Source organism: Nerophis ophidion, linkage group LG18 (genome assembly GCF_033978795.1).
Source record: "Nerophis ophidion isolate RoL-2023_Sa linkage group LG18, RoL_Noph_v1.0, whole genome shotgun sequence".
Lineage (NCBI taxonomy): Eukaryota > Metazoa > Chordata > Actinopteri > Syngnathiformes > Syngnathidae > Nerophis > Nerophis ophidion.
Window position 1 is genome coordinate 746,559 of NC_084628.1, and position 15,237 is coordinate 761,795.

The 15,237-nt window shown below is 37.2% G+C and overlaps 2 protein-coding genes across 4 annotated transcripts in view; one reads left to right on the forward strand and one right to left on the reverse strand.

Moving 5' to 3' along the window:
* LOC133537466 (protein phosphatase 1 regulatory subunit 14A-like) overlaps nt 1-10,096 on the reverse strand; it is a 17,176-nt gene extending 7,080 nt beyond the window's left edge. The window contains exons 1-2 of one of the 2 annotated variants that reach the window (XM_061878499.1): nt 9,641-10,096; nt 5,608-5,882 (exon numbers count right to left, since the gene is read on the reverse strand). In XM_061878499.1, the coding sequence (XP_061734483.1) occupies nt 5,608-5,823 (216 nt within the window). In that variant the 5' untranslated portion in view covers nt 5,824-5,882; nt 9,641-10,096. Of the gene's footprint in view, nt 1-5,607; nt 5,883-6,309; nt 6,340-9,640 lie in introns of those variants that run through there. The other variant, XM_061878498.1, reaches the window with a different exon arrangement.
* Nucleotides 9,649-15,237, forward strand: part of LOC133537464 (papilin-like) — a 12,364-nt gene continuing 6,775 nt past the window's right edge. Inside the window, exon 1 of one of the 2 annotated variants that reach the window (XM_061878493.1) lies at nt 9,649-10,165. In XM_061878493.1, the coding sequence (XP_061734477.1) occupies nt 9,787-10,165 (379 nt within the window). In that variant the 5' untranslated portion in view covers nt 9,649-9,786. The remainder of the gene's footprint in view (nt 10,166-15,237) is intronic. The other variant, XM_061878492.1, reaches the window with a different exon arrangement.

Sequence of the window (15,237 nt, forward strand, 5' to 3'; positions counted from 1 at the left end):
ATCTATTTATCACCGGACACTCATTACCTGGCTAATATCAGGGGACAAATGATGGTCTTCATCTATTATGCAACTGTGTGTGCGCGTGCGTGCGTGTGTGTGTGTCTCTGTGTGTCTGTCTGTGGACCAGACAATGGTTTGTCCACGCTCACATCATCAATCTGAATCCTCATTTTTATTTTCCCAATTGTGACACATTAATAGCACCGCCCGTCTCAGAGGTCCAGGTGTGTCAAGCAAATGCACTGTGGTGTGGTTTAAAGATTTTAGAAAAGAGAAGATTTTTATTTATTTATATATCATTCATATTTATCCAAAATTTACATTATCCATCCATCCATCACCAATATTTAACCGTCCATTTTTTTTATCCATCCATCATCAAGTTGATAAGTGCGTAAAAGTGTGCTTCTACAACTGATTCCATTTTTAGAACTGAGTGTTAATCCTCCAATTGCCCCAAACAAAACAAGTAATCAACAAAAACTAAACAAAAAGAAATAGACAACAAGAACTAAACAACAACCAAACATAAATAAGTAACAACCAGAATTAAACAAAAACCAAACAACCAAAACCAAACAAGAATCAAACAAAAATAAGTAGACAACCAGAACCAAAGAAGAACACAACAGAATAAGTAAACAATCATAACCAAACAATAACCAAACAAAAACGAAAAAACAAACAAAAAAACAACCAGAACCAAACCAAAATAAGTAGACAACCAGAACCAAAGAAGAACCAAACACAAATAAACAACCAGAACCAAACCAAAATAAGTAGACAACCAGAACCAAAGAAGAACCAAACACAAATAAACAACCAGAACCAAACAAGAATCAAACAAAAGTAAGTAGACAACCAGAACCAAAGAACAACACAAAAAAAAATAAGTAAACAACCAGAACCAAACAAAAAGTACACAATCAGAACCAAAAAAGAACCAAACAAAAGAAAGTAGACAACCAGAACCAAACAAAATAATTGGACAACCAGAACTCAACAAGAACAAAAGAAAAAGAAGTAGACAATCAGAACCAAACAAAAAACAAACAAATGGAAATGCTGATTATCGGCCCTGCTATACACAGACTCCTATTTAATAATACCACCTTAACATTTGACAACCAAACAAGTACACACCTATTTAATAAGTGTATATGCTGAGATCATTATTCATGCGTTCGTTACGTCTCATCTCCATTACTGTAAGGTCATATTTTCATGTCTCCCTATGTCCAGCATTAAAAAAATACAGCTGGTACCAAATGTGGCTGCTGGACTTCTGACAAGAACAAGAAAGTTTAATCATATTACGCCTATACTGTGTATACCTATATACATGTATACCAGGGTTTCCCACACTTTTATTTATTTGTGGCGGCCCACCACGAAAGAATTACGGCCGCCACAAATATAAAAAATAAAAAATATATATATATATATTTTTTTTTTCCCGGCTTTTGACCCGCTCGACCGCTCATAAACGCAATGGGACTCTGTCTGTGAATGGAGCTTGTAGTTACATATTATATAAATATGTAAATATTATATAAATAGGTATATAAATATGTACATAAAGTGTTGTAATTATATTCCAATTCCGCGTTCTTCTTGGTCATCGCCACTTCGGGCTTCAGTACTCTGGAATGTTCAACAGGTAACAGTTAGAGATGCTACCACAGTAGAAGCATTTAAGTCCCATTCTAAAACTCATTTGTACAGACTGGCCTTTAAACAGACCCCCGTTTTAGACCAGTTGATCTGCCGTTTCTTTTCTGCTCTGCTGCCCTTTTCTACGTGGAGAGGTTAGGTGACCACAGACGCTAGCTGTTCAAAGTCAGGACCCGGGGTGGGGACGTCAGTTGGGGACGTCTCTGCGCTGCTGACTTGTCTCCACTCAAGATGATCTGCTGGCCCCACTATGGACTGGATTCCCACACTATTATGCTAGATCCTCTCGAGGTCCATTGCACCGGTCGCCCAGGAGGTTGGGGGGTCCCCACATCTGCAGTCCCCTCCAAGGTTTCTCATTGTATCCCATTGGGTTAAATGTTTTCTTGCCTTGATGTGGGATCTGAGCCAAGGATGTCGTTATGCAGCCCTCTGAGACACTTGTGATTAAGGGCTATATAAATAAAGTTGGATTTATTTATCGACAACCAGAAACAAAACAAGAACCGAACAAAAATAAGTAAACAACCAGAACCAAACAATAAGTACACAACAAGAACCAAACAAAAATAGGTAAACAAGCAGAACCGAACAAAAACCAAACAAGAACCAAATAAAAATCAAAAGACCAGAACCAAACAAAAATAGGTAAACAACCTGAACCAAAGAAATCCAAACAACCATACCCAAACAAAAAGAAGTAGACAACAAGAACAAAACTAGAACCAAACAAAAAGTAGACAACCATAACCGAACAACCATAACCAAACAAAAAAGTAGACAACAAGAACAAAACTAGGATCAAACAAAAAGTAGACAACCAGAACCAAACAAAATGAAGTAGACAACAAGAACCCACACAAAAAGAAATAAACAAACCAGAATCAAACAAAAACCACACAACAAGAACCAAACGAAAATAAGACAACCAAAACCAAACAATAAGTAAATAATCAGAACCAAACAGAAACCAAACAAGCAGAACCAACCAAGTACCAAACAAAAAGTAGACAACCAGAACCAAACAACCAGAATCAAACAAGAACCAAACAAAAAGAAGACAACAACAACAACAAAACTACAACCAAACAAAAAGTAGATAACCAGACAAAAAGTAGACAACCAGAACCAAACTGGAACCAAACAAAAAGAAGTAGACAACAAGAACCAAACAAGAACTAAACAAAAACCAAACAAGTACCGAACAAAAAAAAGTAGACAACCAGAACCAAACAAGAACCAAACAAAAATAAGTAAACAACCGGAACCAAACAAAAACCAAACAACATGAATCAAACAAGAACCAAACAAAAAGAAGTAAACAAGAACAAAACTACAACCAAACAAAAAGTAAACAACCAGAACCAAACTGGAACCAAACAAAAAGAAGTAGACAACTGGAACAAAAAAATAAATAAAATAAGTACACAACCAGAACCAAACAAAAAGAAGTAGACAACCAGAACTAAACTACAACCAAACAAAAAGAGGTAGACAATCGGAACAAAACAACCAGAACCAAAAAAAAAATAAGCAAACAACCAGAACCAAACAAAAAGAAGTAGACAACCAGAACCAAACTACAACCAAACAAAAAGAGGTAGACAACTGGAACAAAACAACCAGAACCAAACAAAAAGAAGTAGACAACCAGAACCAAACAAGAACCAAACAAAAAATAAGTAAACAACCAGAACCAAAGAAGAACCAAACAAAAAGAAGTAGACAACCAGAAGTAAACCTGAGAGAATCACTTCTTGTTTTCCTCTCAGAAGAACACAAGAGAGCCTGCAGCATTTTATGTGCTGTCACTTGGATTTAGTCTGACATCAACATCAACACAATCTGACTGTGTAACTTTACTATGAACTAAAAGGAATATTTCAGTTTTTACATGCTAATCTCCTTCATCACACGTTGGCATTATTCTTCATCACACGTCAACATTATTCTTCATCATACATTAGCATTATTTTTTATCACACGCTAGCATTATTCTTTCTCACACGTTAGCATTATTTTTTTATTACACTTTAGCATTGTTCTTCGTCATACGTTAGCATTATTCTTTATCACACGTTTGCATTATTTTTTATCACACATTAGCATTTTTCTTTCTCACATGTTAGCATTATTTTTAATCACACATTAGCATTATTCTTTCTCACACGTTAGCATTATTTTTTTATCACACGCTAGCATTATTTATTATCACACATTAGCATTAGACTTTCTCACACGTTAGCATTATTTTTTTATCACACGTTAGCATTATTCTTTATCACACGTTAGCATTATTTTTTATCACACGTTGGCGTTATTCTTTCTCACACGTTAGCATTATTTTTTATCACACATTAGCATTATTCTTTCTCACACGTTAGCATTTTTTTTTTTTATCACACGCTAGCATAATTTTTTTTTATTACACGTTAGCATTATTCTTTCTCACACGTTAGCATTATTTTTTTATCACACGCTAGCATTATTTATTATCACACTTTAGCATTATTCTTTCTCACACGTTAGCATTATTTTTTTATCACACGTTAGCATAATTTTTTTATCACACGTTACCATTATTCTTTATCACACGTTAGCATTATTTTTTATCACACGCTAGCATTATTTATTATCATACATTAGCATTAGACTTTCTCACACGTTAGCATTATTTTTTTATCACACGTTAGCATTATTCTTCATCACACGTTATCATTATTTTTTCTCACACGTTGCCGTTATTCTTTCTCACACGTTAGCATTTTTTTTTATCACACATTAGCATTATTCTTTCTCACACGTTAGCATTATTTTTTTTAATCACACGCTAGCATAATTTTTTTTTAATACACGTTAGCATTATTCTTTCTCACACGTTAGCATTATTTTTTTATCACACGCTAGCATTATTTATTATCACACTTTAGTATTATTCTTTCTCACACGTTAGCATTATTTTTTTATCACACGTTAGCATGATTTTTTATCACACGTTACCGTTATTCTTTATCACACGTTAGCATTATTTTTTTTTATCACACATTAGCATTATTCTTCATCATACGTTAGTATTATTCTTTATCACACGTCAGCATTATTTTATATCACACGTTAGCATTATTCTTTCTCACACGTTAGCATTATTCTGTCTCACACGTTAGCATTTTTTTTTATCACACGTTAGAATTATTCTTCATCATACGTTAGCATTATTCTTTATCACACGTCAGCATTATTTTATATCACACGTTAGCATTATTCTTTCTCACACGTTAGCATTATTCTGTCTCACACGTTAGCATTTTTTTTTATCACACGTTAGAATTATTCTTCATCATACGTTAGCATTATTCTTCATCACACTTTAGCGTTCTTAGTCACACGATAGCGTTGTTCTTTGTCATCGCACGTTAGCATTATTTTTCATCGCGCGTTAGCGTTGTACATCATCACACGTTAGCTTTCTTCTTCATAACGCTTTTATTCACGGCAATTGTCAAGGCTACCTAAAAAAAAAGGCGGAGCCAAACAATCCAGCGCTCTGATTGGTTTGACACAATTAATGGGAAGATTTCCTCATGTGCACTTCCACACGTCATCACCAGGGGCAGCGTTGTTCTGTTCGTCAAACATTTGTCGAAATATTGACGCCAGAGTTAAGACGTCGTTTTTCTACATTTGAACAAACTGTAGCTTGTAGCCATGGCAACCGATCAAAACAAAGATGGAGGTGACTTGTTGTAACTGTGTAGAATTAGCAAACACATTATTAGCCTTTAGTAGAGATAAGTTGTGCTCCTGTGACACAAACTATGGAACTTTGTCTCAGATGGTCCCAGATAAACAATTAGAAGCCAATAATTGTCCTTCAGGTCACGTGACTGGACATGTCTCCAAGCTGAGGCCCAAGCAGCATCCCTCACTCACCCGGCCCCTGTAGAGCTCGTCCAGGCCGCAGTCGATCCACTTCTCCACGTCCAGCCTCCTCTGCAGCTCCTTGCGGTTGTACTTGACCGTGACTCTGGCCTGCCGTCTCTGCAGGCCGTGACCCGGCTCACGTCCCACGCTGCTCCCGCCACCCGCCCGGTTTGGTGAGGGGTGGCACACCTTGTTGACCCGCCGCCCCACCCGGTTGGCTGCCATCAGGATGGTGCGGGACAAAGTATTCTCTTTAAAATGTCTTCTTTCTCCCAAAATTCCAGCTTGAAAGAAATAGTTGCAATAAATGGAGTTTAATGAGAGAAAATTACTGATAGTATCAAAAATAAATAATAACAAGTAACGACTAAAGCTGTTTTTCCACAGTATAAAAAAAAGGTAGACGGTTTTAAATGTAAAAGATAATAATTAGGATAATAGAAATAAAAAAGACCAGCAATAATGTAGAGCGTGGGTGATGCGCGTACACACTGAGGACCGACAGGGAGGGGACCACGCGGTTGTTGGTGATGCCTTCAAGTATAGTCGGAATACTCACATCACATCCAGTTTGACTGGCAGTTAAAAAATTCAAATATCTCTGACAGTGTTGTATTTTCAAAGTCATACTTTATAAATTACTGAAATAGTTTTATTACCAACATATTTTTGCCAACTGATCGTTCATTTTGTCAAAATTTTAATATTTACCACCGCAAACCAAGGAAGTCGCTCGTTTTCCATCGAATGTACCAGTGGCGATGAACGCAGCATCAGGGCGTCCCTCTCTTGCTCTCTCTCTCTGGGTCCTAAAGCCTGCCGAGTGACTGGAGCTGCGTGTATATGTTGGCTGTGGAGCAGCAGCGGCATCTGCAGACTAAACTCCAAAAGTTTCCAATAACTCCACTCATAACGTCACCATCAAATAAATAATTTAATTATGTTTTTTCAGCCGTATAAAAAAAACAATTGAAACATAATTTTACCTTTGCAATCTCATTATACTATGGGCTAAGTTTTCCATCCCATCCATCCATTTTCTACCGCTTATTCCCTTTCGGGGTCGCGGGCTAAGTTTTCCATCCATTTTCTATCGCTTATTCCCTTTTTGGGGTCGCGGGGGGCGCTGGCGCCTATGTCAGCTACAATCGGGCGGAAGGCGGCCTACACCCTGGACAAGTCGCTACCTCATCGCAGGGCCAACACAGATAGACAGACAACATTCACACTCACATTCAAACACAAGGGCCAATTTAGTGTTGCCAATCAACCTATCCCCTGTTGCATGTCTTTGGAAGTGGGAGGAAGCCGGAGTACCTGGAGGGAACCCATGCATTCACGGGGAGAACATGCAAACTCCACACAGAAAGATCCCGAGCCTGGGATTGAACCCAGGACTGCAGGACCTTCGTATTGTGAGGCAGACGCACTAACCCCTCTTCTACCGTAAAGCCCGGGCTAAGTTTTGTATTCATAAATGTAAGTTTCTCAATACCCGACCTGTTTATTGTGCCTTTAAACAGGAATTAGAACTTTACTTTAATAAAACTATGACGCTGTGCTCCACATTTGTTTTTTTTTACGGAACTTGTGTGAGCATATGGCTTTACACTTTGTTACATATATATATATATATATATATATATATATATATATATATATATATATATATATATATATATATATATAGAATGCAATATATACATATATGTATATATATATATATATATATATATATATATATATATATATATATATATATATATATATATATATATGTATATATTGCATTCTATTTTAGTTACTTTATTGAGTTTACATGCCCCTGGTCATACTTGCCAACCCTCCCGGATTTTCCGGGAGACTACCGAAATTCAGTGCCTCTCCCGAAAACCCCCAGGACAACATTTCTCCCGAAATTCAAGCGGAGCTGGAGGCCACTCCCCCCAACATTGAGTCAGACCTGACTCAATGTTGTGACCCTCTTAAACAGGACAATACTGCCATCTTCTGTACATAGAATAGACTGTAAATATATTCTACATTTAAGTGCAGTCAAGGAACATATGCATTGGGAGTCTGTTGTTCTGAAGCCCACAGTAAAGAGACGTAACTTCATCACGTCGCCTGGTTATTGACTCCAACACAATATATTACACCGTCGACGGGCAAAATGAAGAAATATGCTTGCAAGTTCCAGAACGATTGGAAACAAAAATTTCAGTTTATCCAGGAGAGTTCGAAGGGGAAGGGGTATGTTGCCTGTAAATTTTGTAGAACAGACTTCTCCATTGAACACGGCGGCCGAACGGATATTCAGCCATGAACGGTCAGCAAAGCACAAAGCGTCCGCAGCGCAGGATCGTTCGCAACCGAGTATTATGGCCCACCTCGCAAAATGGAAACCCGATGGTGTATCTTATGCTGAGACAAAGATGGCTATGCTGATAGCTGGAAGCAACATCCCATTCTCATTTGCGGATGTCTACAACAAATCCGTGGAGGATGCTCCCGGATTCGGAGATTGCTCGCCAATACGCAAATGGCAGAACAAAGGTTCCTCAAATAATGAAAGGTAAGTGTTGTTGTTTTTTTTAGTTACAAGCAAGCACAGTACAGTTAGTAGAACAACTGGGTTTTTATTACTGCGTATTTGATAGGTGCTGTCGGAAATTCAACTACTTCTTTTATTTATGTGTTTATATATATAATAAAATAAATATATATAGCTAGAATTCACTGAAAGTCAAGTATTTCATACATATATATGTATTTATATATATATATATATATATATATATATATATATATATATATATATATATATATATATATCTTTACTTATATAGCCCTAAATCACTAGTGTCTCAAAGGCCTGCACAAACCACAACACAAACCACTATGACATCCTCGGTAGGCCCACATAAGGGCAAGGAAAACTCACCCTGTGGGACGTCAGTGACTATGATGACTATGAGAACCTTGGAGAGGACCACATGTGTGGGCAACACACTTATATGAAATATACGGTATATGAAATACTCGAATTGGTGAATTATACGCCACCCCTCTTAACCACGCCCCCCACCCCAACCACGGCCCCAACCACGCCTCCGCCCCACCCCCACGTCCCACCTCCCGAAATCGGAGGACTCAAGGTTGGTAAGCATACCCCTGGTGCAGTTTTGTACTGTTTCTGTAGAGGTTTTTATTATTATTATTTCTTTGCTTGTATGTAAATGTTGCATATTATAAACAAAGGTTTATAAAAAAACAAACAAAAAAAGCAATGTAATTATGTATTTTTTGTGATGAGTAAATTAGTGAAACCATATCTTTACATGGACTGGCACCTCAATATATCTCGGACCTTATCCAAATTTACATTCCTGCGTGCGCTCTGAGGTCCGAGAGCCAGTTCCAGCTCGTGGTGCCCAAGACCAGACTTAAGACCAGGGGAGACAGGGCCTTCTCTGTGGTCGCCCCTAAGCTCTGGAACACTCTGCCGCTCCATGTTCAAACTGCTTCCACAGTGGAGTGTTTTAAGTCTCGTCTTAAGACCCACTTTTATTCTTTGGCTTTTAACACTACGTGAGTTGTGTGGTTCTCTGTTCTCTGTTGTCCTCTGTGTTTTTTATACACTTTGATTTCTATTTTACTGTTTTAATTGATTTTACCCTTTAAAATAGTTTTTAATCATATTTGTTTTTATATTGTTACTATTGGTTTTATATTTATTTATTTTTTGTTTTTATTCAGTCATTGGTGGAGCATAATATATATATATCCATCCATCCATCCATTTCCTACCGCTTATTCCCTTTCGGGGTATATATATACTTTTTTTATTTTATTTTATTTATTTATTTATTTATTTTTATAATGGGTTTTAACATGGCTGTGCAGCACTTTGGAAACGTTATTGTTGTTTAAATGTGCTATATAAATAAAGTGGATTGGAACAGTTCTTGGATCGTTTCCAAGAACTGTTCCGCCCACTGCGTGACGTCACCGCGGTAGGCGCGGCCATGAGTCATCTTACCTGTCGAGCAGGTGTCTTCACTGCGTCATTAAAAGTAGGAAGTGGTGAACGCATTGTCCATTTTGTTGTCAAGAAGTTTTACCGTCAAGCTTTTATTTGGGGATTTTTGGTTTAACCATTTTTGCCATTCGGGATCCAGGAAGAAGATGAAGGAAGTTCTTAAGTGTTTAGTACTTTTCTTCGGCCTGGTCGGGGCCTGTGAGTGGGAGCAGGTCGACGATACGAACCTGGAACTGAACTCGTCCTCCATCGAGGCCGGAGCTCATCACCTGGCGTGGAGGTTCGACATCTCCGAGCCGGAGCTGTGCCGGGCGGAGTGCTGCTCGGAGCCCCAGTGCCAGCTGGCCCTGCTCGGCTTCCCGATGGACGGCAGCCCGCAGTGTGTGCTGGTCTCCTGCCTGAAAGACGGCAAGGACGTCTGCGTCCTGCAGCCCAGCTCACAGTTTCAAGTAATCGGCAAGAAGAAGCCTCTGAGGGTCGAGCCGCTTCTGACAATTCAGCCAAGAAACAACCTCACCAACAACGGTAAGGAACGCCTTTAACGTGGATGTCCAAAGTGAGGCTCGAGGACCATTTTTAGGCTAGTTATAAAAAAATAAAATAAAAAAATAAAAATCAGTAATATTAGTTATCATTTGCTTCCTCAGTTATAACGCAAAGTAGTTGTGTTTACCTAGCTTACCCTTGGCAAAATAACATACAAAATGGCTGCCGCACCCAAAGTTTTTATTTATTTTAATTTTTATTTTATTGAGCAACAAATGTGAGTGTGAATGTTTTCTGTCTATCTGTGTTGGCCCTGCGATCAGGTGGCGACTTGTCCAGGGTGTACGCTGCCTTCCGTCCGATTGTAGCTGAGATAGGCGCTGGCACGCCAAATTTCTTCCCCCGTACAAAAACCTTCCCCCCCATTTACTTCCAGGATCGTGATTAATACAGACGTTTTGTTAACGCTATATTATAAAAATATATAATTATATTATAAAAATACAGACGCTTTTTAACGCTATATTATAGAAAAATAAAAATAAAAAAAGCAATTTACAAACTCAAGCTATGGGATGACGTAAGAGGAAACGTGACCCCGGAAGTAAATGCGTCATCACATAGCTTGTTTGTAAATTGTTTTTTTAATATTTTTTATTATTTTTTATAATATAGCGTTAACAAAACGTCTGTATTAATCATGACCCCGGAAGTAAATGGGGGGGGGGGAAGAAATTTGGCGTGACACCGCCTTCCGCTCGATTGTAGCTGAGATAGGAGCTGTCACGCCAAATTTCTTCCCCCCTACAAAAACCTTCCCCCCCATTTAATTCCGGGGTCATGATTAACACAGACGTTTTGTTAACGCTATATTATAAAAATACAGACGTTTTGTTAACGCTATATTATAAAATATAAAAAAAATATTAAAACAATTTACAAACACAAGCTATGGGATAACTCATTTACTTCCAGGGTCACGTTTACTCACGTTTCCTCTTACCTTATCCCATAGCTTGTGTTTGTACATTTTTTTTTTTTAATTATTATTATTTTTTATAATATATCGTTAACAAAACATCTCTATTTTATAATATAGCGTTATATTTTTTATAATATAGCGTTAACAAGTAAATAGGGGGAAAGACATTTGGCGTGACAGCACCAGCGACCCCAAAGGGAATAAGCGATAGAAAATGGATAGATGGAAAAAACATAATACATTTATAATTCACACAAAAGTTGAGGCAGTTTCAACATCAAGGAAAGAAAACAAAAGCTAATACAAAGAGTAAGAGTACTAAAAAATATGAGGGGGAAAAAAACAAAAAGGGGATATTGATATTAAAGCTTTTGTAGTCTTAATCATTCTCCAAGATTTGATTGATAATCGTAACCCATTAGGCTAATTAAAAAATGTCGGCCTTACTTTCAAGTATTATGTAATATTAGTTATTAAACTAGTTTGCTTCCTCAGCTTTAACGTTAAGTTGTTTTGTCTACCTAGCTTAGCCTTAGCATCGTAACATACAAAATGTTATATATATTTTTTATTTATTTTTTATTGAACAACAAATATACATTTATAGTTCACACAAAAGTCGAGGCACTTTCAACGTCAAGGAAAAAAAGCAAATACAGAGAGTAATAATACTAAAAAATGAGGGGGATGGGGGGAGGAGGGCCATCTAAATCACTTTAAATTGTTTTTAACAAGGATATCAATTTAAAGGCTTTTGCACTTTTAATCATTCTCCAAGATTTGATTGATAATTGTAACACATTCAGCCAATTAAAAAACGTAGGCCTTACTTTCAAGTAATATGTAATAGTAGTTATTAAACTAAATTGCTTCCAAAGCTATAATGCAAAGTTGTTTTACCTAGTTTAGCCTTAGCATAATAACATACGAAAGGGCTGCTGCATCCAGTTTTTTATTTTTATTTATATACATTTTTTATTGAACATAAACATCTTTTTATATTTCACACAAACTTTGAGGCACTTTCAACATCAAGGAAAGAAAACAAAAGCAAATACAGAGTAATAATACTAAAAAATGAGAGAGAGAGAAAAAAAGGGCTACCTAAATCACTTTAAATGTTTTTAGCAAGGATATCAATTTAAGGGCTTTTGTACTTTTAATCATTCTCCAAGATTTGATTGATTGTAACTAGAGATGTCCGATAATGGCTTTTTTTTGCTGATATCCAATATTTCGATATTGTCCAACTCTTAATTATCGATTCCGATATCAACCGATATAAACAGTCGTGGAATTAACACATTATTATGCCTAATTTTGTTGTGATGCCCCGCTGGATGCATTAGACAATGTAACAAGGTTTTCCAAAATAAATCAACTCAAGTTATGGAAAAAAATGTCAACATGGCACTGCCATATTTAATATTGAAGTCACAAAGTGCAGTATTTTTTTTTAACATGCCTCAAAAAAGCAGCTTGGAATTTGGGACATGCTCTCCCTGAGAGAGCATGGGGAGGTGGGCGGGGCTGGGTGGGGGTGTATAGCGTCCTGGAAGAGTTAATGCTGCAAGGGGTTCTGGGTATTTATTCTGTTGTGTTACGGTGCGATATTCTCCCGAAATATGTTTGTCATTCTTGTTTTGTGTGGGTTCACAGTGTGGCGCATATTTGTAACAGTGTTAAAGTATGTCTTGCATTCACTTGTGTGTGTGTGAAAAGCCGTAGATATTATGACTTCTCCCTACATCCGTGTGCACAGCGGCGTTTTAAAAAGTCGTAAATTTAACTTTTTGAAACAGATACGGATAATTTTGAAACATTAACCGATAATTTACGATATTACATTTTAAAGCATTTATCGGCCGATAATATCGGCAGTCCGACATTATCGGACATCCCTAATTGTAACCCATTTACCCACATAGAAAATGTAGGCCTAACTTTCATTAATCAACATTTATAGAGAACATTTTTTGCCTGGAGAATAATGTTGACAAACATTTCTATGTTAGTCGTTCACAAAAATACCAAATGTGATCTTTTCTATAGAGAATGGGGACATCTCCTCACCCTTGTCTCTCAGCCAATCTCTGATCTCCTCCCAAAACACATGTACACTCTCACATTCCACAAACAGATGATTGACATCCTCTCCAGCACTGCCACATTCAAAGTTGACAACTCCTGTCTTAAATACTTCATTTTGTCCATTGGCCATCTTTAAAAATAATGCATTTCTAGCTTATTTAGTGTAGTATTTATTTAACAATATTGACTTTATTATACGTTTAGTAGGAGGGGGTTAAAAGATGGCCAAATAATGATAACATGAAACAGCTAGCAGTATTGCTAACACTTCCTGTTTGTTTTTTTATGTTAAAGTCAAGACAGGTAAACAAAAAAAAGGTTGTTTAACCTTCCTATGCTTTTGACGAGGATGTCCAAAGTGAGGCTCTGGGACCATTTTTAGGCCTGTTTAAAAAAACAACAACCCCGAAATGAATCAGTAATATGTACTATTAGTTATTAAACTAATTTGCTTCCTCAGCTATTATGCAAAGTTTTTTGTTTTAGATAACTTAGCCTATTAACATACAAAATGGCTGCCGCGTCCATAGTTGTAAAACCCCTGTCTTATGTACTTCATTTTGTCCATTGGCCATCTTTAAAACTAATATATTTTTAGCTCATTTAGTGTAGTACTTATTTAAAAATATTGACTTTATTATACGGTTAGTAGGAGGGGTGAAATGATGATCAAACAATGCTAACATAAAACAGCTAGCAGTATTGCTAACAATTCCCTTTTGTTTTTTCTATGTTAAAGTCAAGAAAAGTAAACAAAAAAAGGTTGTTTAGCTCCGTGTTTTTCAACCACTGTGCCACGGTACACTAGCGTACCGTGAGAAATTAGGCAATTTAACTTAATTGATCGGAAAAACATTTTTTGCAAACCATTAATTGTATTTCGCAAACAATGTGCCGTTGTAGAGTGACTGTGCTGTCTGTAGATCAGCAGAGTAACCCTGTAATACTCTTCCGTAACCAGTAGGTGGCAGCTTGTAGCTCATTGCTTTGTAAGCCTACTTTGAGACAAAATAATTGATGGTTATGGTTTGAAGTCATATTGAACAATTGCGTCAGGTGTTAGATGTGAACGACTGTCCAGGGTGTACTCCGCCTTCCCGAGAGGGACAAGCATTATAAATCGGATGGATGGACTTTATATTGTCAATATACACTATTGAGTTGTTGTTTTTTTACATTTTCTGCTGGTAGTGTCTGTCATGTATTGGTTACTCGAGTCACAGGACAATACTGGAACCATTGTAAGGGGAACTTAAGGGCGGGGGACACAGGCTATGATGACATGTGTTGTGTTGGACACCTGGAAGTGGAAAAAGTAAGAGCGGGAATAAAAGGCAGAAAAAGACAATAAGCTTTCTTTTGTTGAATTATTAGGCTTATATTGCTGATAAGTGACAAATTTGGCACAGAACAACGGCGACGAGGATGGGATAGTCTCCCCCTGGATTTTTTAAATGGAAAAAATGTAGCTTAGCTCAAAAAAGGTTGAAAAACACTGGTTTAACCTTCCTACGGTGTGACGGGATCTTCCATGTTCTAAGTTTATTTTGAGCATGTATACAGTTACAAGATACATTACATTTGCTAGTTACGTCTTAGATTTCTTAATAAATAGTTCAGTTATGATTCACATAAGGAGGTGAATAATGTCTTATCCATCCATCCATTTTCTACCTTCCGGGGTTGTAAATAGTTTTAACTTGGAACAGCCTCTGAAAATGGATCTTATTAGTACATGGTTGGACTTCTTTACATAAACCATTCCATCATTTCATCCCACATACTGATATGTTAAAGGTGTTGTACAAATGTTTGTGGCTATATTTTCCGCTAAGGTTATATATCTCCTCTTATTTGGAAAAAAAAAAAAGGTAGATTGTTTTGGGTAGCAGGTTTTAATTTGTTTTGGGCATCATTTTGGCTATCTGCAAGTGCACCAAATAGTTCCATCCATCCATCTCCTTCTGCTTATCCGAGGTCCGGTCGCGGGGGCAGCAGCCTAAGCAGGGAAGCCCAGACTTCCCTCTCCTCAGCCACT